At 44.7% G+C, this 23,250-nt stretch overlaps 1 protein-coding gene across 1 annotated transcript; it reads left to right on the forward strand.

The window, feature by feature from the left end:
* Positions 1-3,264: 3,264 nt before the first annotated feature.
* pacs1a (phosphofurin acidic cluster sorting protein 1a) lies at positions 3,265-18,749 on the forward strand. Its single transcript, XM_014129515.3, has 23 exons — positions 3,265-3,753; positions 8,329-8,416; positions 8,598-8,687; positions 8,828-8,953; positions 9,145-9,289; positions 10,510-10,595; positions 10,727-10,810; positions 10,913-11,130; positions 11,231-11,324; positions 12,285-12,362; positions 13,190-13,326; positions 13,952-14,087; positions 14,267-14,371; positions 14,505-14,611; positions 14,749-14,903; positions 15,403-15,513; positions 15,741-15,849; positions 15,936-15,978; positions 16,173-16,215; positions 16,576-16,711; positions 16,855-17,093; positions 17,280-17,399; positions 17,493-18,749. Exons 1-23 carry the CDS (start codon positions 3,599-3,601, stop codon positions 17,609-17,611), a joined length of 2,724 nt encoding a protein of 907 aa, XP_013984990.1. The 5' UTR covers positions 3,265-3,598; the 3' UTR covers positions 17,612-18,749.
* The last annotated feature ends 4,501 nt before the right edge of the window (positions 18,750-23,250 follow it).

Below are 23,250 nucleotides of genomic sequence, written 5' to 3' on the forward strand. Positions count from 1 at the left end.
ATCCTATTTATTGTCTGTATATCATGTTTATCGTCTGTATATTCTGTTTATCAACTCAAATTGTATTAATCACATGCGCCGAATACAACAGTGAAATGCTTACTTACAAGCCCCTAACCAACAATGTAGTTTAAAAAATACAAATAAGAATAAAAAATGAAAGGAAAAAGTAATTAAAGAGCAGCAGTAAAATAACAATAGCGAGACTATATACAGGGGGTAACGGTACAGAGTCAATATGCGGGGGCACTGGTTAGTCGGGGTAATTGAGGTAATATGTACATGTAGGTAGAGTTATTAAAGTGACTCTACATAGATAACAGAGAGTAGCAGCGGGGTAAAAGTAAAGTGTGTGTGTGTGTGGGGGGGGGGGGGGGTAATGAAAATAGTCTGTGTAGCCATTTGATTAGATGGGGGTAGAAGCTGTTTAGAAGCCTCTTGGATCTAGACTTGGTGCTCCGATACCGCTTGCCATGCAGTAGCAGAGAGAACAGTCTAAGACTAGGGTAGCTGGAGTCTTTCACAATTTTTAGGGCCTTCCTCTGACACCGCCTGGTATAGAGGTCCTGGATGGCAGGAAGCTTGGCCCCAGTGATGTACTGGGCCGTACGCACTACCCTCTGTAGTGCCTTGCGGTCAGAGGCCGAGCAGTTGCCATACCAGGCAGGATGCTCTCAATGGTGCAGCTGAAGAACCTTTTGAGGATCTGAGGATCTATGCCAAATCTTTTCAATCTCCTGAGAGGGAATAGGTTTTGTCGTGCTCTCTTGACGACTGTCTTGGTGTACTTGGACCATGTTAGTTTGTTGGTGATTTGGACACCAAGGAACTTGAAGCTCTCAACCTGCTCCACTACAGCCCCGTCGATGAGAATGGGGGTGTGCTCGGACTTCCTTTTCCTGTAGTCCACAATCATCTTCTTTGTCTTGATTACGCTGAGGCTTTGTTCTTGTCCTGGTACCACATGGCCAGGTCTCTGACCTCCTCCCTATAGGCTGTCTCGTCTTTGTTTGTGATCAAGCCTACCACTGTTGTGTCATCAGCAAACTTAATGATGGTGTTGGAGTCATGCCTGGCTGTGCAGTCATGAGTGAACAGGGAGTACAGGAGGGGACTGAGCACGCACCCCTGAGGGGCCCCTGTGTTGAGGAGCCGCGTGGCGGATGTGTGGTTGCCTACCCTTACCACCTGGGGGCGGCCCATCCGGAAGTCCAGGATCCAGTTGCAGAGGGAGGTGTTTAGTCCCAGGGTCTTTAGCTTATTGATGAGTTTTGACGGCACAATGGTGTTGAACGCTGAGCTGTAGTCAATAAATAGCATTCTCACGTAGGTGTACCTTTTGTCAAGGTGGGAAAGGGCAGTGTGGAGTGCAATAGAGATTGCATCATCTGTGGATCTGTTAGGGCGGTATGCAAATTGGAGTGGGTCTAGGGTTTCTGGGATAATGGTGTTGATGTGAGCCATTACCAGCCTTTCAAAGCACTTCATGGCTACGGACGTGAGTGCTACGGGTCGGTAGTCATTTAGGCAGGTTACCTTAGTGTTCTTGGGCACAAGGACTATGGTGGTCTGCTTAAAACATGTTGGTATTACAGACTTGGACAGGGAGAGGTTGAAAATATCAGTGAAGACACTTGCCAGTTGGTCAGCGCATGCTTACAGTACACATTTTTACATTACATTTTAGTCATTTAGCAGACGCTCTTATCCAGAGCGACTTACAGTAGTGAATGCATACATTTCATACATTTTTTTTTTTTTTTTTTTCCTGTGCTGGTCCTGGTGCACGTCCTGGTAATCTGTCTGGCCCTGCGGCCTTGTGAATGTTGACCTGTTTAAAGGTCTTACTCACATTGGCTAAGGAGAGCGTGATCACACAGTCTGCATATCCTGTTTATCGTCTGGATATCCTGTTTATCGTCTGTATATTCTGTTTATTGTCAGTATATCCTGTTTATCGTTTGTATATCCTGTTTATCGTCTGTCTGTATATCCTGTTTATTGTCTGTATATCCTGTTTATCGTCTGTCTGTATATCCTGTTTATCGTCTGTATATCCTGTTTATCGTCTGTCTGTGTATCCTATTTATCGTCTGTATATCGTGTTTATCGTCTGTCTGTATATCCTTTTTATCATCTGTATATCCTTGTTATCATCTGTATATCCTGTTTATCATCTGTCTGTATATCTTATTTGTCGTCTGTCTGTATAACCTGTTTATCGTTTGTGTATCCTGTTTATCGTCTGCATATCCTGTTTATCGTCTGTCTGTATATCCTGTTTTTCGTCTGTATATCCTGTTTATCGTCTGTCTGTATATCCTTTTTATCATCTGTATATCCTGTTTATTGTCTGTGTTTATATCATGTTTATCATCTGTATATCCTATTGTCAGTACATCCTGTTTATCATCAGTATATCCTGTTTATCATATGTCTGTATATCCTATTTATCATCTGGATATCGTGTTTTTTGTCTATATATCCTGTTTATCGTCTGTATGTCCTATTTATCGTCTGTATATCCTGTTTATTGTCTGTATATCCTGTTTATCGTCTGTATATCCTGTTTATCGTCTGTATATCCTATTTATCGTCTGTATATCCTATTTATCGTCTGTATGTCCTATTTATCGTCTGTATATCCTGTTTATCGTCTGTATGTCCTATTTATCGTCTGTATATACTGTTTATCGTCTGTATATCCAGTTTATCATCTGTACATCCTGTTTATTGTCTGTATATCCTGTTTATCGTCCGTCTGTATATTCTGTTTATTGTGGCAGCACCATTTCAACAAGTCAAATTCATATATGCAAATGTGTTTGGCAAATAAAGGTGATTCTGATCAGATAAAGTAAGTTTTGCGTTTCCGGATCATTCATTTTCTTAATCTAACACAGCCACTGCTTTAAAGTTCCACAATCACATACATGTTGGCTATCTCAACCTTATAACCAATAAATATCCTAATCAGATTTGTAGGTTTCTGTATGCATATTTATTCAGTCTATTGGGTGAAACCATGTTTTATTAAAATGACATGAAACATGAGACAACAAGATGTCTACGGGGTCATAATGAGCATTGTAAGATGTAGGCTATAATGAACGAGTAGGATACACTGATGTTCCAATGGGATGACTCTGCTGGCATCATGCCTCCTCTCCTTTCCCTAGTTTGGGTGGCTGCTCTGAGACGCTGGCGTTACGATAATAGCTCTCTGTGCGGGCGTGTGAGAGAGAGAGAACGCACGCACGCAAACCATTTGCACCTGCTCTGACGCCCTAACTCTCACATTATTATTCTTGAGAGGAACTGTTGTCAGGACTGGAGTGCATCTTTAACGAGAGGCGTAGCTATTCAGTTGTGCTCCCCGGAGGACAAATTTCCGCTTCCTGCTATGAAAAACATCGAACTTGTGACCTAATCGCATCAAATGTGGGCTGCAGAACAGAAAAGCAAGCAAGGAGTAATGGAATTCTGTATATGAAAGCGCAATTTAAAGCATCCGAGTGTGCTGAAAATATCGGTATGCACAAGTCGGGAAGCTGAATGAAAGCAGGTATTTTTCAACCACATCTAAAACACCTTCAGTATGTCGGAGAGAGGGGGTCTCCCGCGGACTGGGGGCACACCATCTCCACATATGCAGCCGCCCAAGACAGTAACGATCTCCCCGAACCGTCCGGTTCAAATGAACCTGTATGCAACCTGGGAAATTGATCGCTCATCTCCAAGCTGTGTGCCCAGGTATGGCCGCCTTAAAACTATGGCTAGACGTTTTGAAGTGCCCTGATAACATCTGATTCTGACAGTCAAGGTTTTCAATCGTAATCAGATGACATTATTATAAAGAAGTTGCTACAGAGTATCGGCTTCTGCGGTCAGATGTAGTCTAGGTTTAGGTTTACTGTTGAATCAGTGAGACGAGGACACCTGTTTCCCCACCATGAGAGAAGTTATGTAGACCTAGGTAGAATACAAGTACAACAAATTAATGAGTTAATGAAAATAACATCAAATAATAATATTATTAAAGTTTAAGTAACAGCCGAGGCCTATTTCTGTATTTGCTTTTGAATAATGCAACTTGCAGTGCTGCAATTGACTGTAAATATGAATATTCAGGTGACTTGCCTGGTTAAATAAAAATGACTGCAAAGTGTAGTAGTCACATTGATATATTTCGCCTGTAGTGGTAGGCTGCTGGTAGGGAATATTAGGGAGTGTCTTTAAAGGGGAAATCCGAAGTTGAAACCATAACAAAGTGAACATTGTAACGCCATTGTTTTGGAAAACAGCAAATTCATAGACCGCTATGGATGCAAGGACTATATCATCCATGAGAACACAATTCTAGGTTTAAATATGTTTTGAGGCTATACAGTGTTTGTTCACAATTACATTGTTTACAAACAATAGAATAAACAGGCTTATATTTTGGGTTCTGATAGAATATGACAGTTGAGATAAGCTCACGAGGAATTTAAGTTATATTCTTCAAAACAAGAATCAATGGGTATATACTGTACAGTGCATTTGTAAAGTATTCAGACCCCTTGACTTTTTTCACATTTTGTTTCTCTTACAGCCTTATTCTAAAATTGATGAGGGATTTTTTTTATCAATCTACACGCAATACCCCATAATGACATAGCAAAAATTTATTTTTTTAGAAATGTTTGCTAATTTTATTACAAAAAAAAAAACTTTCTTACATAAGTATTCAGACCCTTTGGTATGAGACTCGAAACTGAGCTCAGGTGCATCCTGTTTGCATTGATCATCCTTGATGTTTCTACAACTTGATTGGAGTCCACCTGTGGTAAATTCAGTTGCTTGGACATGATTTGGAAAGGCAGACACCTGTCTATCTATATAAGGTCCCTCCAGTTGACAGTGCATGTCAGCAAAAACCAAGCCATGAGGTCGAAGGAAATGCTAAACAGGATTGTGTCAAGGCATAGATCTGGGAAAAGGTACCAAAACATTTCTGCAGCATTGAATGTCTTCAAGAACATTAGTGGCCTCCATCATTCTTAAATGGAAGAAGTTTGGACCCACCGAGACTCTTCCTAGAGCTGGCGCCTGGCCAAATTGAGCAATCGGGGGAGAAAGGCCTTGGTCAGGGAGGTGACCAAGAACCCAATGGTCACTCTGAGAGAGCTCCAGAGTTCCTCTGTGGAGATGGGAGAACCTTCCAGAAGGACAACCATCTCTGCAGCACTCCACCAATCAGGACTTTATGGTAGAGTGGTCAGACGGAAGCCACTCCTCAGTAAAAGGCACATGATAGCCCGCTTGGAGTTTGCCAAAAAGCACCTAAAGGACTCTCAGACCACGAGAAACAAGATTCTCTGGTCGGATGAAACCAAGATTGAACTCTTTGGCCTGAATGCCAAGTGTCACGTCTGGAGGAAACCTGGCACCATCCCTACTGTGAAGTATGGTAGTGGCAGCATCATGCTGTGGGGATGTTTTTCAGCGGGAGGGACTGGGATACTAGTCAGGATAGAGGGAAAGATGAACGGAGCAAAGTACAGAGAGATACTTGATGAAAATCTGCTCCAGAGCGTTCAGTACCTCAGACTGGGGCGAAGGTTCACCTTCCAATAGGAGTTATGACCCTAAGCTCACAGCCAGACAACACAGGAGTGGCTTCGGGACAAGTCTCGGGACAAGTCTCTGAATGTCCTTGAGTGGCCCTAACCCTAGCCCAGACATCTCTGGAAAGACCTGAAAATAGCTGTGCAGCGACGCTCCCCATCCAACCTGACAGAACTTGAGAGGATCTGCAGAGAAGAATGGGAGAAACTCCCCAAAAGCAGGTGTTCTAAGCTTCATACTGTGGTTGTTAATTTCTTTACTATCAAACGAGGAGAGACAAACTTATCACACCAGTCAGAGTTATACTTAAACTAAATCTTTAATAATAAGAGCTTTACAATAGCAATGACTTGTCAACGATTCACCATTTTCTAATGATCCGTTGAGAGTGACAACACAATGGCTACTGAGATCTTTTATAGCAAAGATCCACCCCCTAGTCGACATAACAAACCACAGATATTCGGAACAGTTCACAAAGTGAGACTTTATAAATGAGAAAGGAGTATCTCGTAGCCAGATAGCATTCGCTATAAATTATCGTTCAGTTTGGTCCCTAAGACGAGGTTCTAATCTCGTTCCTGGTACTTCATAGCACAAAAACACCAACTCATCCAATGGCAAAACTCAATTGTCAACTCTAGATACTCCCATTTCAAGTAAAACCCCTTCTTGACTCCACTCCTGGACATGCTCACTAAGGGGAGTGAGCCTGTAGGTCATACACTATCCCAGGATAAGTGCAACATCAGAGAGGACATACAATGGTTCCAGACACTGCCATACCCCCCCCCCCCCCCCCCCCCCCCCCCCAATGCCAAAGGAGGGAGTGACTTGCGCACAGACATTGTGGAGACAAGTAATTGGTTTCCCATTAATCACGCCATCCCTACACATGGTTTAAGAATAGGTAAAGACACATTCACATATGAAGACAATGTTCCATCCTGTCCTCTTCCCTTTCTGATATTCTGCATAGCACCAGAGACATGTAAAAGACAAGCCTGACCTCTCCCCTCTCTGGGCCCCAGGTGAGGGAAAAACTGCAACTGCCAACACCAGAGTCCGAAGGGATACATTCTAATAACAAGTATATCACATAAGCATATTATGCAGATAAGACATCTTAATTATATGTTACCCAACTAATTCTGATTCATCCACCACAATACCCAAGAACACTTGAGGCTGTAATCGCTGCCAAATGTGCTTCAACAAAGTACTGAGTATAGGGTCTGAATACTTATGTAAATGTGATTTATTTCTAATAAATTAGCAAACATTTCTAAACCTGTTTTTGCTTTGTCATTGTGGGCTATTGTGTGTAGATTGATGAGAGAAAAAAAACGATTGAGAATTTGTCTTTGGCATGGTAATCCATTTTAGAGTAAGGCTGTAACGTAACCAAATGTGGAAAAGGTCAAGGGGTCTGAATGCACTGTATATCGTTGATTTAAAAGGCTAGAAGTGTATATAGAAATGGCAGATCAACCCTTTTTAAAGGAAGAGGACATTCAACTGTGTAATGAAAAACAATGTTTGGAGGACCATGAAGAAGGAGTCCAAGATCGTAACTGACCAGGATGTAAAGGCTCCAAATCAACATATCCCTGAGCAGTTGGGCAGGCAGGGTGCCATAGACAGCTGCTCCTAAACCGCACAGGAAGACAACATGCTGTCAGAATAAATAATTATACAGCACATACTGAGTAGAAGCAACATAAACGATTGGCTAATTATTACTTCTGCCTACATGTATACGCCTACAGACTGTTGCTAAGCAGGGCCTACGCGTCCATTACGACGTCTAACAGATTATTTAAATGTTACCAATGCTACAAATTTCTCTGATACTGCTTTTTGTCTTGTAGCAATAGAGAAGAGGGGGTAGGAGTGGGGGTTGTGTGTGGATTGTAGAAGGACCCCTCTGAAGGGTCAATGCTGTCTGCGGGGTTGCTCTCTGGCAGGGAAAATGGAGAGAGGATGTGGGTGGATTTGAAGAAGAGCTGGATGAAAATGATTTGTTTCTCTTAAAGTGGTCCATACACTCTGTATAGTATGTTGAAATGTTTTTCTTTCTTTCATGTATAGAACCTTGAAGCTGGGCTTTTGGCCAAGACTTGATGCTGGGGTAACTCTTGTTTCCTCCCTAGTTCTGATTCTCAGTAAAGTCTGAATTTAAAGGAGAATGCACCTCATCATATGTTATCTATTTGTACAAATGCAATTAAGAAGGAGCCTGGGTGGCGTATCACTTTTGAGCTATTTCTATTTAGCCTCCAGTGCCATGTCTTTGGCATGGTTTTTAGTAAATATATCAATTATTACCCAGACATCTCCTAACCCAATCAGCTGTTCACTGGTAACCCTCACCAGTCTCTCGTCTGTCTGTCTCTCTCGTCTGTCTCTCTCTCTCTCTAATGTTTTAGGGAGTGGATAGGCCTGGGCTTCTAATGCATTTAAAATATAATTAGGGAGGAACAGCAGATCCTGTAAGGGTTTTGATGAAGGGTCAAAGCGTAGTCTATTTTTAACACAAGTCACCCGCTCCTATTATCTAATCCCAATCTGTGTGAAGTCCGGTCAAGTTCTGCACCTAGGACCCAAGTTAAAAAAAACATGTTTCATTGTCAAAGACTAGACTGATACTTTCTTCCCTCATGTAGTTGGTTCAGACTAAACAGATAAAGATGAATATCCCCTTTTCTCCAAACCCAGGCTCTTCACTGTTACCCTGAAGAAGCTGCTGATGCTTCAGGAGCTGGACAGAGACCTAACCTCTGTTGTCATAGCAGTCAAACTCCAGGTGATGCTCTTCACATTCCCCCTTTCCTTCCACAAAGTATACATAGATGTACAGTAGTAGGATGTTTTGCAGAAGTACTTTCTTTAGTGTTTATCACTCTACACAAGTGACTAGTCAGAACTTGTTGATCCATGGGTAATATATGCAGGAGATGTGTAACGTGTATGGAATATCCTCTTAGGGATCAAAGCGCATTTTACGTTCCAATGAGATCCTGTTGGCATCGGCTGGACTTACTGAGACTGATCTTCAGCTGACGTTCTCCTTGCAAGTGAGTTACCCTGGGGGTTTTGCACAGACCGTTATGCAAATGGTGTGTGGACAAGAGGCAGATGCTTTTTAAAATTTCCAAAGACTATATTTCCAGTGCCTCTCTGATTCTGTCAACCTCACCATCTTTACTTCCTCCAGTATCCACATTTTTTGAAACGAGATGCCAACAGACTGCAGATCATGTTGCAGAGGAGGAAGAGGTACAAGAACCGCACCATCCTGGGCTATAAGACACTGGCACTGGGCCTCATCAACATGGCAGAGGTAAGAGGGCTTCACCTCACCCCAGCTGTTAGCTGCCATGATTATGATCATTCAGGCTTTTGTTTGTATAAAACGCCATCCTGCATCTACTCCACTGTCTCTTTCATCTCCTGTCGTTTCCCTCTCTCCCCCTCTTTTGCAATTGTTACCCCCCATTGTCTCTCTCTCTTCTCCCCCCACCTCCTCCCCAGGTGATGCAGCATCCCAGTGAGGGAGCCCGTGTGTTGGCTCTCCACACCACAGTGAAGGACACAGCTGTGACTGTGGCTGAGATAAGGGTCTACTCGCTCTCCAGCCAGCCCATCGACCATGAGGTGTCCAAGGCCAAACTGTCAGGTAAGGTAAGGGAGACCCAAAGAGAGCATAGGGGACAAACTGTAGGGAAGTAAGGCCTTCAACATGGACCCAGAAATGTTTTTAACATTGGGCAATGTGCTTGTATAGAATTGTTTGTATCCACAATGTCAGTGTATTGAACAGTTCAACATGTAGGTACCAGTACCACACCATGGACAGTCAGTGGAATCATCCAATCAGCCACTGCCTTACCCGCGTAACACCAGGTTTAACCATCCAATCAGCCACTGCCTTACTCGCGTAACACCAGGTTTAACCATCCAATCAGCCACTGCCTTACCCGCGTAACACCAGGTTTAACCATCTAATCAGCCACTGCCTTACCCGCGTAACACCAGGTTTAACCATCCAATCAGCCACTGCCTTACTCGCGTAACACCAGGTTTAACCATCCAATCAGCCACTGCCTTACCCGCGTAACACCAGGTTTAACCATCTAATCAGCCACTGCCTTACCCGCGTAACACCAGGTTTAACCATCCAATCAGCCACTGCCTTACTCGCGTAACACCAGGTTTAACCATCCAATCAGCCACTGCCTTACCCGCGTAACACCAGGTTTAACCATCCAATCAGCCACTGCCTTACCCGCGTAACACCAGGTTTAACCATCCAATCAGCCACTGCCTTACCCGCGTAACACCAGGTTTAACCATCTAATCAGCCACTGCCTTACCCGCGTAACACCAGGTTTAACCATCCAATCAGCCACTGCCTTACCCGCGTAACACCAGGTTTAACCATCTAATCAGCCACTGCCTTACCCGCGTAACACCAGGTTTAACCATCCAATCAGCCACTGCCTTACTCGCGTAACACCAGGTTTAACCATCTAATCAGCCACTGCCTTACCCGCGTAACACCAGGTTTAACCATCTAATCAGCCACTGCCTTACCCGCGTAACACCAGGTTTAACCATCCAATCAGCCACTGCCTTACTCGCGTAACACCAGGTTTAACCATCCAATCAGCCACTGCCTTACCCGCGTAACACCAGGTTTAACCATCTAATCAGCCACTGCCTTACCCGCGTAACACCAGGTTTAACCATCCAATCAGCCACTGCCTTACCCGCGTAACACCAGGTTTACATACTATTCTCATCATAATGTATTCACGTCCCCTCCCCCTTCCCCTCATCTCCTTATCCTACACCTATACATTACGTACCTCTTCTCTGGCTCCCTGTAACTCACAGACCGCTCCCCTGACATTGACAACTACTCGGAGGAAGAGAGCTATTCATCAGAGCAGGACGGGAGTGATGACCCTGCTCACATCCAGGTGAGGAAGAGAGGAGGAGGGAGAGGAGGAAGCGAAGGAGAGGGCAGGGACGGGTTTGGATGGGGTGTCTGTCCAGTTTGATGGAGTGTCTGTCCAGTTTGAGCACTAAGTTGATCCTCCCTCTGTTTCAGTATCTGTTCGACGAAGAAGATGACATGAGGAAGAAGAAGCACAGACGCAAACTCACCTCTGCAGCCTCCATCACCAGAGGTCATGTAAGCATTCAGTCTACTGATCTGTCTGTCTCTGCTGATGTGACTACCTGGCACTCTTCTAGTCTCACCGTTTCATATCTACGTGTTCCTTTAACCCGGCAGCCCAACATCAAGCAGAAGTTTGTGGCCTTGTTGAAGAGGTTTAAAGTGTCTGATGAGGTGGACTTTGGCCTGAAGCACGTGTCCCAAGAGCACATCCGTGATGTGGAGGAGGACCTGGATGAGCTCTATGACAGTCTAGAGATGTACAACCCCAGTGACAGCGGCCCAGAGATGGAGGAGACAGACAGCATCCTCAGCACACCCAAACCCAAGCTCAGGTTATGATACACTGGACTTATCTGTAGCTAACAGATGTATGTTCTCACAAACATCCACCTAACAGAACTCTGGTGACCTCTACTCTCTCTGACCGTCCAGGCCCTTCTTTGAGGGCATATCCCAGTCCAGCTCGCAGACCGAGTTTGGCAGTCTGAACAGCAGGTGCAGTCTGCCCAAAGACACCCTGAGCCCAGCTGAGTACAGTTGCGAGCATGAGCTCACAGTTGGAGCATGAGCACAGTTGGAGCATGAGCACAGTTGGAGCATGAGCACAGTTGGAGCATGAGCACAGTTGGAGCATGAGCACAGTTGGAGCATGAGCACAGTTGGAGCGGAGCATGAGCACAGTTGGAGCAGAGCATGAGCACAGTTGGAGCAGAGTTAGAGCACAGGTAGAGTTGGAGCACAGTTGGAGCACGAGTACAGTATAGTTGGAGCGGAGTAGGGTAGAGTACAGGTAGAGTACAGTATAGTTGGAGCGGAATACAGGTAGAGTACAGGTAGAGTTGGAGTACAGGTAGAGTACGAGTAGAGTACAGGTAGAGTACGAGTAGAGTACAGGTAGAGTAGAGCACAGTTAGAGTTGGAGTACAAGTAGAGTACAGGTAGAGTACAGGTAGAGTAGAGCACAGTTAGAGTTGGAGTACAGGTAGAGTACGAGTAGAGTAGAGTACAGGTAGAGTACGAGTAGAGTAGAGTACAGGTAGTTAGAGTACAGTTAGAGTTGGAGTACAGGTAGAGTACGAGTAGAGTACAGGTAGAGTAGAGCACAGTTAGTTGGAGCAGAGTAGGGTAGAGTACAGGTAGTTGGAGTACAGTTAGAGTTGGAGTACAGGTAGAGTACGAGTAGAGTACATGTAGAGTAGAGGTAGAGTTGGAGCGGAATACAGGTAGAGTACAGTTGGAGTGGAGTACAGTTAGCTGGCCATCTAAGTCCACTCCCAATGACCACTGTTTTCCTGCTGTCTGACCACTGTTTTCCTGCTGTCTGACCACTGTTTTCCTGCTGTCTGACCACTGTTTCCCTGCTGTCTGACCACTGTTTTCCTGCTGTCTGACCACTGTTTTCCTGCTGTCTGACCACTGTTTCCCTGCTGTCTGACCACTGTTTCCCTGCTGTCTGACCACTGTTTCCCTGCTGTCTGACTTGCAGCAAGGAGATCAGCCCCAATCAGGCAGGATGAACCGCACTCGCTCCCGCAACCTGGATGACTCTAAGACAGACACCCAGGTGAGACCCTCCAACTTCCCACACACACACTCTTTTTATCTGCTCTCTTATTCTCCCTCTCTCATTGGTGTCCTGTGCATTTCAGTTTTATGTGTTGCTGGCTGGCTGGCTGGCTGGCTGGCTGGCTGGCTGTCTTGGTTGTCTGTCTGGCTATCTGTTGTAGTGATGTGCAGTTCGCAAACAATTTTTTGTTTTTTTTCTACTGGACTCTTGTCATGATTCATTTTTTTGGAGTGACTTTCATTATAGTAGTTAGATTTTCTAGTCGTACAGCAGGGTTAATACACGCTCCTCCGGCAGCGGCTCCAGAGACCTGCTCATACCACCAGCTGTCTGGCATAGACGCGCAGGAAAAGAGATCATGAGCATAGAGAAGAAAAATCCATGTTTAGAACTGATCATTGATCGCATGGTGCAAGAATGACTTCAAAGAATTGATTATTGAATGTTATGATGGACACAGCTTTGTAAAACCGAAACATACACAGCCTCTGCTCAACGAGAACGTGATAACAAATCTTTTGGGGGGCTGCAATTTGCATTCCACCAGGAGTCTAGACCTTGTTTTAAATGCATCTAGAAATAATCTGATCTGAATGCCTTACAATCAACAAATGTACATTGTTTAAAGTCTCCGTCACAAATGACAGCTCCGATAAAGCCCCCTATGGTGAACAACGTGAACGAGAGGCTCGTAGTTCATGGTTCGCCGGTAGGGGTCCTACATGCTCTGGATGTTAATGACTCAAATAAACGAAATGAGTCGAAAAGACCTGAGTCAGTAACGAGAGCCGAACTTCCCATCACTAGTCTGTTGGTTTGTTTAGGAGCTGATTGATCCGAAGGAGTTACTGGAGACAACCGCCTGCATCACGGTCTCTGTCCCAGAGAAGCTACCCAGGACCCCGACGAGGGAACTGAGGAGCAGCAACAGTGAGAGCCACACCACCATGCCCTCCCCCAGGTCAGTCTAAAAGCTTCCACATGCTTCGGTTCGCTGGCGCCTAAAACCCAACGAGTGGGCTCGCATACTCCCTTAAAAGACCTTCGCTTGAAAAATGTGAAAAAAGTGTCAATAGTACTGTTTGTCCATCAAGAAATCTGTCATTCATTTTGAAGTTTTTGCAGAGGACATCGTAGTCGCACAATTTTACATCTAACTAAGATGTTTGGTGCAGTATTTCTTAAAAATGTGCATGAAAACGAGTCGTCTCTCGTTGAATGACAACAAAGACTTTATTGAAGAATCCCTACTGTTGACCAATGACTGATGGAGGGGCGTAGACTTTGGTTACTGAAAAACCCTTGCCGAAGACCAAAACAAACAAAGTCACAAAATGTCATCTTAATATATGCACCAAACTGTTCCAAACTGTTTTGGATGGGAAGCATGTGGAGACACACACACACACACACCACACACACACACACACACACACACACACTACCTGTCAGTGCCACACATGCACTCCACACTTTCTGTCATAGTGTCTGTGTGGGCACTGACTGTTCATGTGCATTTCACCGGGGGGGGGGGGGGGGGTGTGTGTGTGTGTGTGTGTGTGTGTGTGTGTGTGTGTTCGTTCCAGGTTGGATGGTGGGCACACACCCAGGCAGAGACGTGGGACGCCAATGAAGGAGAGGCGAGCGCTGTCCAAACCACTGAGCGAACGCACCAACAGCTCTGACAGCGAGAGGTCACCAGAGCTCAGTCGCACCCCACAGGTGACTCCTAATCAGAGCCAGTTCACTAGTCCGTACCCATACTCACCCTGGAGCTAAGTCTTTTTAAATGGAGATTCTCTGTTTGCAGGGGGTGATTCTGACTGATAGTGATTCTGTTGTGTTGATAAATTTCATTGAAGCATGTGTGCGCCCAGTATGACTTGTGTGTGTGTTGGTAGGTGCCCAGGAAGGCTGTGTATGACCAGCTGAATCAGGTCTTCTCCTCAGACACTGCCCTCCCAGACAGCCTGGTCCTGGTCAACACCAGCGAATGGCAGGGACAGGTATTCTCCATTCACTCCTTCATTTCTTTCTTCAGCATTGTCCCTCACTTCTCCACTCCCTGTGGACATATTTACTTGCACATGTGTGTTAATGTGTGTCTGTATGTTTGTGTCCTGTGGTAAACGTGTGCAGTATGTGTCCGAGGTGCTACTGGCCCAGAAGCAGCCAGTAGTGTGTACCTGCTGTGGGGTGGAAATTCAGGCTGCCCTCACCACCCTCCTCACACGCATCCAGAAGTTGTGAGTAGCCAAAGAATCAATACTCGCCGGTTAAATTTCGACACACTTTTTGTGTGTTGAATTCATTGTGTAGTAATGGTGACCTATGATGAGCCTCTTCTATACATGTTCTCCAGTAACCTGACCCCTTCCTGCAGCTGTAACTGTAACTCGTCCACACCGCCGCCAGTCAAGGTGGTGGTGGCAGGGGGACAGAGCTACCTGGGGGCCATCCTACACTTCTTTGTCAGTCAGCTGGCCAACAAAACATCTGATTGGCTCAGCCTCATCCACTTCCTGGTTGTCCCCCTGGGTAAGAGAGAGACGTGTTCATCTCCTGAGAGGAGCAATATATACCATTTAACACATTGCTTGGGTCTTGAAGATCTACAATGTGACTGCTGTGAGACACGTATGGTAAATATCTAGAGTTATGTTTATGTAATGCTTATTTATAAGCCTATTCATCTGACGCATAAACAAAGATTTACAAAAACACCCACTCTCATGTTCTGATAACTCCTCCTGACAGTGAGTTGCTTCACTCATTATGCCCCATGCAGCTGAAGCGCAGTACAGTGGGCTGCTCAGTGCTTCAGTACAGTGGGCTGCTCAGTGCTGCAGTACAGTGGGCTGCTCAGTGCTGCAGTACAGTGGGCTGCTCAGTGCTGCAGTACAGTGGGCTGCTCAGTGCTGCAGTACAGTGGGCTGCTCAGTGCTGCAGTACAGTGGGCTGCTCAGTGCTGCAGTACTGAGAGGGTTGGATGTATGAACCGTGACTCACTGTGTGGCTACCTCTACTCTGCCTCCAGGCTGTCACCCTGTAGCCAAGCACCTGGCCTCCCTGGACCCTCGCTACAGCTCTGTGTTCCTGGACAATGCCTGGAAAGATCTGTTCAGCGGCCTGGAGCCTCCTCACTCCAGTAAATCTCTCTCTCTGTCTCTCTCTGTGTACAACACTTGTCCTACTGAGCTGGTAGTATTCAAGCATGTGCCTTTGGGATCTTGATCAACATATAAATTAGACTAGAAAACAAGTGCAAGCTGCCCCATATCTCCTTTAGCTTGGGGACAGTTGAGGTCCAGTCAGGCTTGCTCTCCCTACAGATTGACTCAGCCTTACTGTCTGTTCTCCTCCCGTTGGCTCCAGCTGCAGGCGGAGTGGACGTGGCTGGGAGGATCAGGCAGTACATCAGCAGCGTCTCTGTCACACACCAGTTGCCTATCGCTGAGGCCATGCTCACCTGCGAGTACAAGAGGTGGGTGGACTGTCCTGCGTATTTATATGGCCTTAATGTTAACCAGGAATAACATATTTTATTGGCCATTGTTTTCACCCTACCAGATATGACGAAGACTCTTACCAGAAGTTTGTTCCCTTCGTTGGGGTAAGTAAATCAGTACTGATGGGTTTTCATCGATACTGATGTTGTGAGACAGTCTATTTGGCAAATAATGCCTGTAGTCAGATTTTTTTTTTTAAGCAATGTAAAGCAACACATAATGGATATCCAAACTATTCCCAAGTCATCCCTGGAGTGTTAGGCTGATACTAACTAACTGGTCCCTGTGTGTGAGACAGGTGGTGAAAGTAGGGTTGATTGAACCGACTCTGGCGTATTCAGGTGGGTTCATATTTCTGGACTACCTATTTAAGTAAAAAGGCTTGAGGGCCAATATACCACGGCTAAGAGCTGTTCTTACACACAACACAATGCGTCGTCCCTGGATACAGTCCTTAGCCGTGGTATATTGGCCATATACCACAAACCCCCGAGGTGCCTTATTGCTATTATAAACTGGTTACCAATGTAAAAATACATGTTTTGTCATACCCGTGGTATACAGTCTGATATACCACAGCTGTCAGCCAATCAGCACTCAGGGCTCGAACCACCCAGTTTATAATGTCTGTTAATGTTTAACTTTCTCTCCCCAGACTGTCCCTGGGCAGTTTTAAGGACCGTGTTGATTTGGGCCTACAGGTGGAGACACTGAGGAGGCTGTTAGTGTTAGCTTGGCTGTTCCCTCCACCTCCCCACAATCTCATGGATCTCCCACAGGGATGACCAGAGAGGCTGTCACCCCACCCCCATCTCCCTCCCTGAGCAGCGGACTGGTGTAAGACAACCACAGCGTACAACAGTCAGACATGAACAGTTCATTACCATCCCTGCAGTAAAACCCACGTTTTTAGTACATTGTTGAACGAGTTGTTTCTTACACTCTTCCCCACTCTCTGCCTCTCGCTCTCTCTCAACCAGGAGCCCTAATATGTCCCATGGGGTGGACACCATTGGGCTGACGGTGGATTATTGGGTAGCAACATGCTCAGAGCGGAAGAAGGATGGGGAGCGGTGTGACAAGGGCTCCAAGAACACGCTGAAGAGTGCCTTCTGCTCCCTACAGGTCAGCAGGCTGCCAGGTGGGGGCTCCACTGAGAACCCGCCCCAGGCCAACACCATGGCCATGACCATGGTCACCAAGGAGAAGAACAAGAAAGGTGAGGAGAACGGCTGGACTAGGAGTAGGGAAATAGCAGTTTGTCCAGCACCTTATGTAGTGTAGAAAATGTAATAACTAACTACAATGTGAACCTTGCAATTGATACATGCTGTTAAATGTTTTGGTTTGACCCCCCCCCCCCCCCCCCCCCCCCACTGTGTGTTAATCGCTTCCATATCCACAGTCTCCACCATATTCCTGGGCAAGAAGCCCAAAGAGAGGGATGTAGACTGTAAAAGCCAGGTGGTTGAGGGCATCACCAGACTCATCTGTTCTACCAAGCAGCAGCAGACCAGCCTAAAAGGTACGCTGAACCCGTCTAGGGTCAGCTTCAACATGATTGGTTGTTTTTAGGTGCTTGTAGATGGGAGTCGTGGAACTATTGGTTATTTTTCAGTGTCTGTTGACGGTGTGGAGTGGACTGATGTCAAGTTCTTCCAGCTGGCTGCCCAGTGGCCCACCCATGTGAAGTACCTACCAGTGGGGCTGTTTGGCTACAACAAGACATCCAACTAGAGGCCAACCCAGACAAGACCTCTACCTGGAGGCCAACCCAGACAAGACCTCTACCTGGAGGCCAACCCAGACAAGACCTCTACCTGGAGGCCAACCCAGACAAGACCTCTACCTGGAGGCCAACCCAGACAAGACCTCTACCTGGAGGCCAACCCAGACAAGACCTCTACCTGGAGGCCAACCCAGACAAGACCTCTACCTGGAGGCCAACCCAGACAAGACCTCTACCTGGAGGCCAACCCAGACAAGACCTCTACCTGGAGGCCAACCCAGACAAGACCTCTACCTGGAGGCCAACCCAGACAAGACCTCTACCTGGAGGCCAACCCAGACAAGACCTCTACCTGGAGGCCAACCCAGACAAGACCTCTACCTGGAGGCCAACCCAGACAAGACCTCTACCTGGAGGCCAACCCAGACAAGACCTCTACCTGGAGGCCAGACACTTATTCTTCCTGGGCATCATATTATCAGCTGTCTAAACTGGAGGGCGCTGGACAGAAAGCCATTGACTAAGGAGAGTTGTTACATGACTACTGAGAGTTGTTACATGACTACTGAGAGTTGTTACATGACTACTGAGAGTTGTTACATGACTACTGAGAGTTGTTACATGACTAAGGAAAGTTGTTACATGACTACATGGATTGACGCCACTAAGAAGAAGCCATAATCTTTGTTATTTATTTGATGCTGGAGGGATGAGGAGTTTCTCTTCTTCCTCTTGCCATGATCCTAATAGTTGGACCTGTTTTCAGAAAGCCTTACTTTCTACATTGATTCATCATTTTTCTGTGAGATACTGATACTTTTGTGTGTTTGTGTGTGTGGCACAAGCGTGTGTGTGAGAACCCCAAACTCTTGTGAATTTGTGTGCATATAGGCATGGGTTGTCATAGAAGTAAACACTTAAAACACTACAGAAATCTAAAATATTTGCAGAATTGTCTACATCAAAGCTTGTGGTGGGCAAACACGTATTTTTTATAATGGTACATGTACTATAGTGTGAGCACTGCAGATGTCCTTTTGTTACTGATATGCTTGAAATGGAGCTTTGGTGTCGTCCATCATTTTGAGGTAATCTTTAAAAAAATAATTGTCCTTTTGACCAGAATAAATAAATGATCACGACTTATACACTTGTTTTCCTATTGTTTCTTGGACTAATGGATTATTGTTTAACGATGACTCATTGTTAGAGATGGAAGACTGTCTAGTCATTTAAAGCGTACAAGACGGAAACTTGCAAGAAGTTCAAGACAAGACAATAAATGAAATGCATCCTTGTATCTACTAGTCGAAAACGTGTCTGGTGACAAGTGGGTCTTACACTGTGGGTCGAGGACACGGATGGGGTCGGATGATGTCTTCAGAGCCAAACACTTCATGCTCTTGTTGAAGCCTTGCACCAGAGGCAATCCCATGACCTTTCCTTCCCACGTTATCTTCAGAAGACTAAGGGGGTGGGCTCGTTTTTTCATTTATTTTAAAAACAGGTAACCTGTTGTACCAAAGATTCAAACTACCACCAAGGATCAATGTCAAGTATCTGTTAAAGAGGAATGAGTACTGCAAAAGAGGTAGAGAAGTGTGTACGATGCATGGGTTGGGAAAATGGAAGCTATTGTATAGGTGGGAGATTATGGGCAAGCATAGCATGACCGCAACTAACAATAAGGACATCAACTCAGAACCAGGAGAACATGAGGACAGTTGAGATGCCTGTCTAGTATCCATCTGTACATTTCTCCAACTTCCTGCTCCTCACAACCAGAGCATATATTCCACATGCTACTTGGCATGCATATGACACTAACGTGATGGATTGAGCTTTTTCTCATTGTCGCTCTATATCCCATATGTCCTAATAAGGTAATGTTCTACTGGATGCTGAACCTCTCCTACAGCCTACTCTATTCTTCTCCACAGTTGGACTTGACCAGGAAGAACAATATCTAATGTAGAACTTCATCCTTTATTCTCCTCTAGCCTCAGTTCCCCCCCACGCTGTCTTGACCAGAACACACTAATACATTCATTTATCCTCCTCTAGCCTCAGTTCCCCCCACGCTGTCTTGACCAGAACACACTAATACATTCATTTATTCTCCTCTAGCCTCAGTTCCCCCCCACTGTCAAAATAATTTTCAATCTCAATTATGATAACTAACAATTTTTTTAAGCTTTGACCAATCCCCGAGGTTTGTAAGACCCTGGGTTTAATAATAATTAGGCAAAGACTGAGCTTCTGCAGAAGGTCCGTAAAGTTTATTCAGAGAACGTTCTAAAGTAAAAAAAATCTAAGATATGACATTTTATAACTCCTATTTCCCCCACCTCCTTACACACAAACAGTAGGTGGGCTGTGTCTTTCCCCACAGTCCGCAGGTCTATCCTCCCGAGATTACAGGGACCTTGACACGACTCCCTTTCCTGTCGTGAGTTCTAACCAGGTCAGGTCATGAATAGTTTAATTGCCCTCTGTATTTTCTTAGTCTCGACCAAACCTTATTGGACCTAAGTTTATCACTCTAATAATTACGTTTGAGTGGAATTCTTTAGTCATTACCTTAAACATATAAATTCCCTTATCAATCCACCCCATGACTAAATATTACACACTGATACTTCAACCGTCATATGGAATCATAAATGTTACACAAAAGCAAACAAAACCAATGCATGTATTTACATCAGATACTCATCAATGACTGTTCTAGGCCTATATCCAATTATAACTCTTCTTTTTAGGATTTTCATTATATGAACAGTCTGTCTAAACATTGAAGATAGTCTCATCCAAGATGGGCTCCTCGTGGTTGAAAGAAATGGAACCATCTACAAGGCCTGGAGGCATGAAGTTATCATCCCACTGGTCGGAGCTTGGAACCGGTCCATACCTCATCATTTGTTGCGTAATTGATGTCTCTAGAGTCCTGGTGGTTAAAACAGCATCCACACAACACCAGAACTCTCATACAGGTGAAAGCAGCTCATTACACGGTAATCATGACATTTTTCCATTTTCCAAACATACTATCGAACCACCCAGTCAGGGAGGTATCCACCCCAGAGTTCTCTGCTAACTCATGAGCTAATGTGGTTAAACCAGCCAGGGCCTTGGTCACTGATCCATATGGCGCTGTGTTATTAGGAATAAACGTACAACAATGAACCCCTATCATTCTACATACCCCGTCCTTTTCTGCCAATAACATATCGAGAGCCAGCCTATTTTGCCAGGTCATGAGGGAGGTGGCGGATAATTGGTCAGAGAACCCCTTTACTGCATCCCCGGTTTCATTCATGAATCTCTGTTGATTATAATAAATGTAATTAATCCAATCCACATTTTTTTTTATTGTCAACCACCAAAAGAACGTAGTGGTAAAGCCTTCACCTATTTGATTCATAGCTTTGTATTCATCTGGAACTTCCCTGCCAATAGCATCCATCTAGACAAAGCTACTCCCATCCTGGTCAAAACACCTCCTGTGCCTACTTTAGCCTCCTATAACTGGCCTCTGATGACTAACTCGAGCTGGTTGGACCAATAACACCGGCATGCAATTTCCTAACCCCCCTTTTGGGAGTGTATCGTATGCGTCCTTTGCTGGTACAAGCCTACCATACATCAGTTATAGGTGCTGTGAGGTTAAGAATTGAACGATTGCCTTACAGCCATTAAAATCACCTAAGTTCTCGGTGCCCTTCTTGTATCTATAACACTCAGGATTTGAGGTGGGTTGGCCAAGTACTCCAATCTGGCCAACCCAATCCCTGTAAAGTTATTTGCTTTCCGAGGGAATTGTTTCATGTTTACCTTAAATCCTACATCTTGACCTTCTTTGACTCCTATTCTGTAAGTCACTCATCCTTGATGGTCAGTATTTTATATTGTTTGTCTTTTACTTCTTATCAATCATAACGGCATCATATAATTAGTACCGGTGGATCTGGATGTATCAGAAAGATTACCAAGACTATGATGCAGCTCAGAGTCCCTAATATTCCCCAAAACCGCCAACCCTCTCTTGCCCTTAGTTGGTCTGCTAGGTACCACCCCATACTCACACTTCTAGGAGCACCCACAGTGAGGAAGGGTCGGGATAGGGAATCTTCGTTAACTTTTGAAGGTATAGGGGGCAGTATTTTCATTTTCGGATGAAAAGCGTGCCCAGAGTCAAATATTTGGATAGAAAACACTGAAGTTTCTAAAACTGTTTGAATGATGTCTGTGAGTATAACAGAACTCATATGGCAGGCAAAAACCTGAGAAAAAATCCAACCAGGAAGTGACTTGTAGTTTTTCTATCTAATCCCTGTTCAAACTACAGTGTCTGTGGGGTCATTTTGCACTTCCTAATGCTTCCATTGGCTGTCAACAGCCTTTAGAAACTTGTTTCATCCGTCTACTGTTACTGGGCAGAGAATAGGAGCTCAGTCAATCAGTGGACTGCCTGGGAGCAGTGAGTTGTTTACTGCGCGGGCACGCTTGGCGTGCCGCTCCTTTTTCTTCTGTAATGAATACGCTATTGTCCGGTTGGAATATTATCGACGTTTTATGTTAAAAAGACCCTAAGAATTGATTGTAAACATCATTTGACATGTTTCTACGAACGGTAATGGAACTATTTGACTTTTTGTCTCTGGTTTTACGCTCACGCGTTATGCCTTTGGATAGTGATCTGAACGTGCGAACAAAACGGAGGTATTTGGACATAAATATGGAGTATTTCGAACAAAAATAACATTTCTTGTGGGAGTCCTGGGAGTTCATTCCGACGAAGATCAGCAAAGGTAAGGGAAGATTTATAATACTAATTCTGAGTTTAGTTGACTGCAGAACTTGGCAGGTAACTGTATAGCTTGCTTTGATGGCTGAGCTCTGTACTCAGAATATTGAAAAATGTGCTTTCGCCGTAAAGCTATTTTAAAATCTGACACAGCGGTTGCATTAAACTTCCTGCTCAAATTCACCAAGCAACAATCATCAGAAACTTAACTTTTCCTTCCAAGACTTTAAAAATAACATGTAAATCGCCAAATTTATAAAATGCATCAGTCAACTCTTTTAGAATAAAAAATATTTTTCGGTGGGCACAACTCAATCGCAATTACCTATCCGCTTATTATTAGAATTCATTAGATTTAGGTAACTGTCTCTTCTTTGATTCAGTTATTTAAATCCGACTCCATATGTTATTTCAGCAGACCATTTAGGCAACAGACAACGTATTACATCGAAATCGCCTCGCTATTATTTTGAATGAATTAGTCTTTCAATTTAAACTAAACAAGCTATTAAAACGTTCAGTTTATATCTTAAACACTAACGACTGTATCTTTCCAGGCAAAACATACCAATAGTTGAATTACAATCAGAAACCCAGATTTTAGTCCATTGGTGCATAGGCCGGGATACGAACCCGATCCTCCCATGTGGCAGGCAAGAATTCTACCACTGAACCACCAAAGCTATTTAAATAATGAAGACTCCCCGCAAATAACCCTTTTTATAGTTGTCTGTAGTCGTAAAATCAGGCACGTACAACCGAGACAATTCCCAGAAATAGCCCAAGCGTTACTCCAGCGATGATTCTCATTACTCTCGCTCTCGTTGTCTCTGTCATTAA

The sequence above is a fragment of the Salmo salar genome, chromosome 11, assembly GCF_965601325.2.
Source record: "Salmo salar chromosome 11, fSalSal1, whole genome shotgun sequence".
NCBI lineage: Eukaryota > Metazoa > Chordata > Actinopteri > Salmoniformes > Salmonidae > Salmo > Salmo salar.

Bases quoted from the DNA above. Each gene is read 5' to 3' on its own strand.
- pacs1a (XM_014129515.3), top strand. From the start codon at position 3,599: ATGTCGGAGAGAGGGGGTCTCCCGCGGACTGGGGGCACACCATCTCCA. The intron at 12,363-13,189 runs GTGAGACCCTCC...TGGTTTGTTTAG, and splicing joins ACTCTAAGACAGACACCCAG to GAGCTGATTGATCCGAAGGA. The intron at 17,400-17,492 runs GTACGCTGAACC...GTTATTTTTCAG, and splicing joins GCAGCAGACCAGCCTAAAAG to TGTCTGTTGACGGTGTGGAG.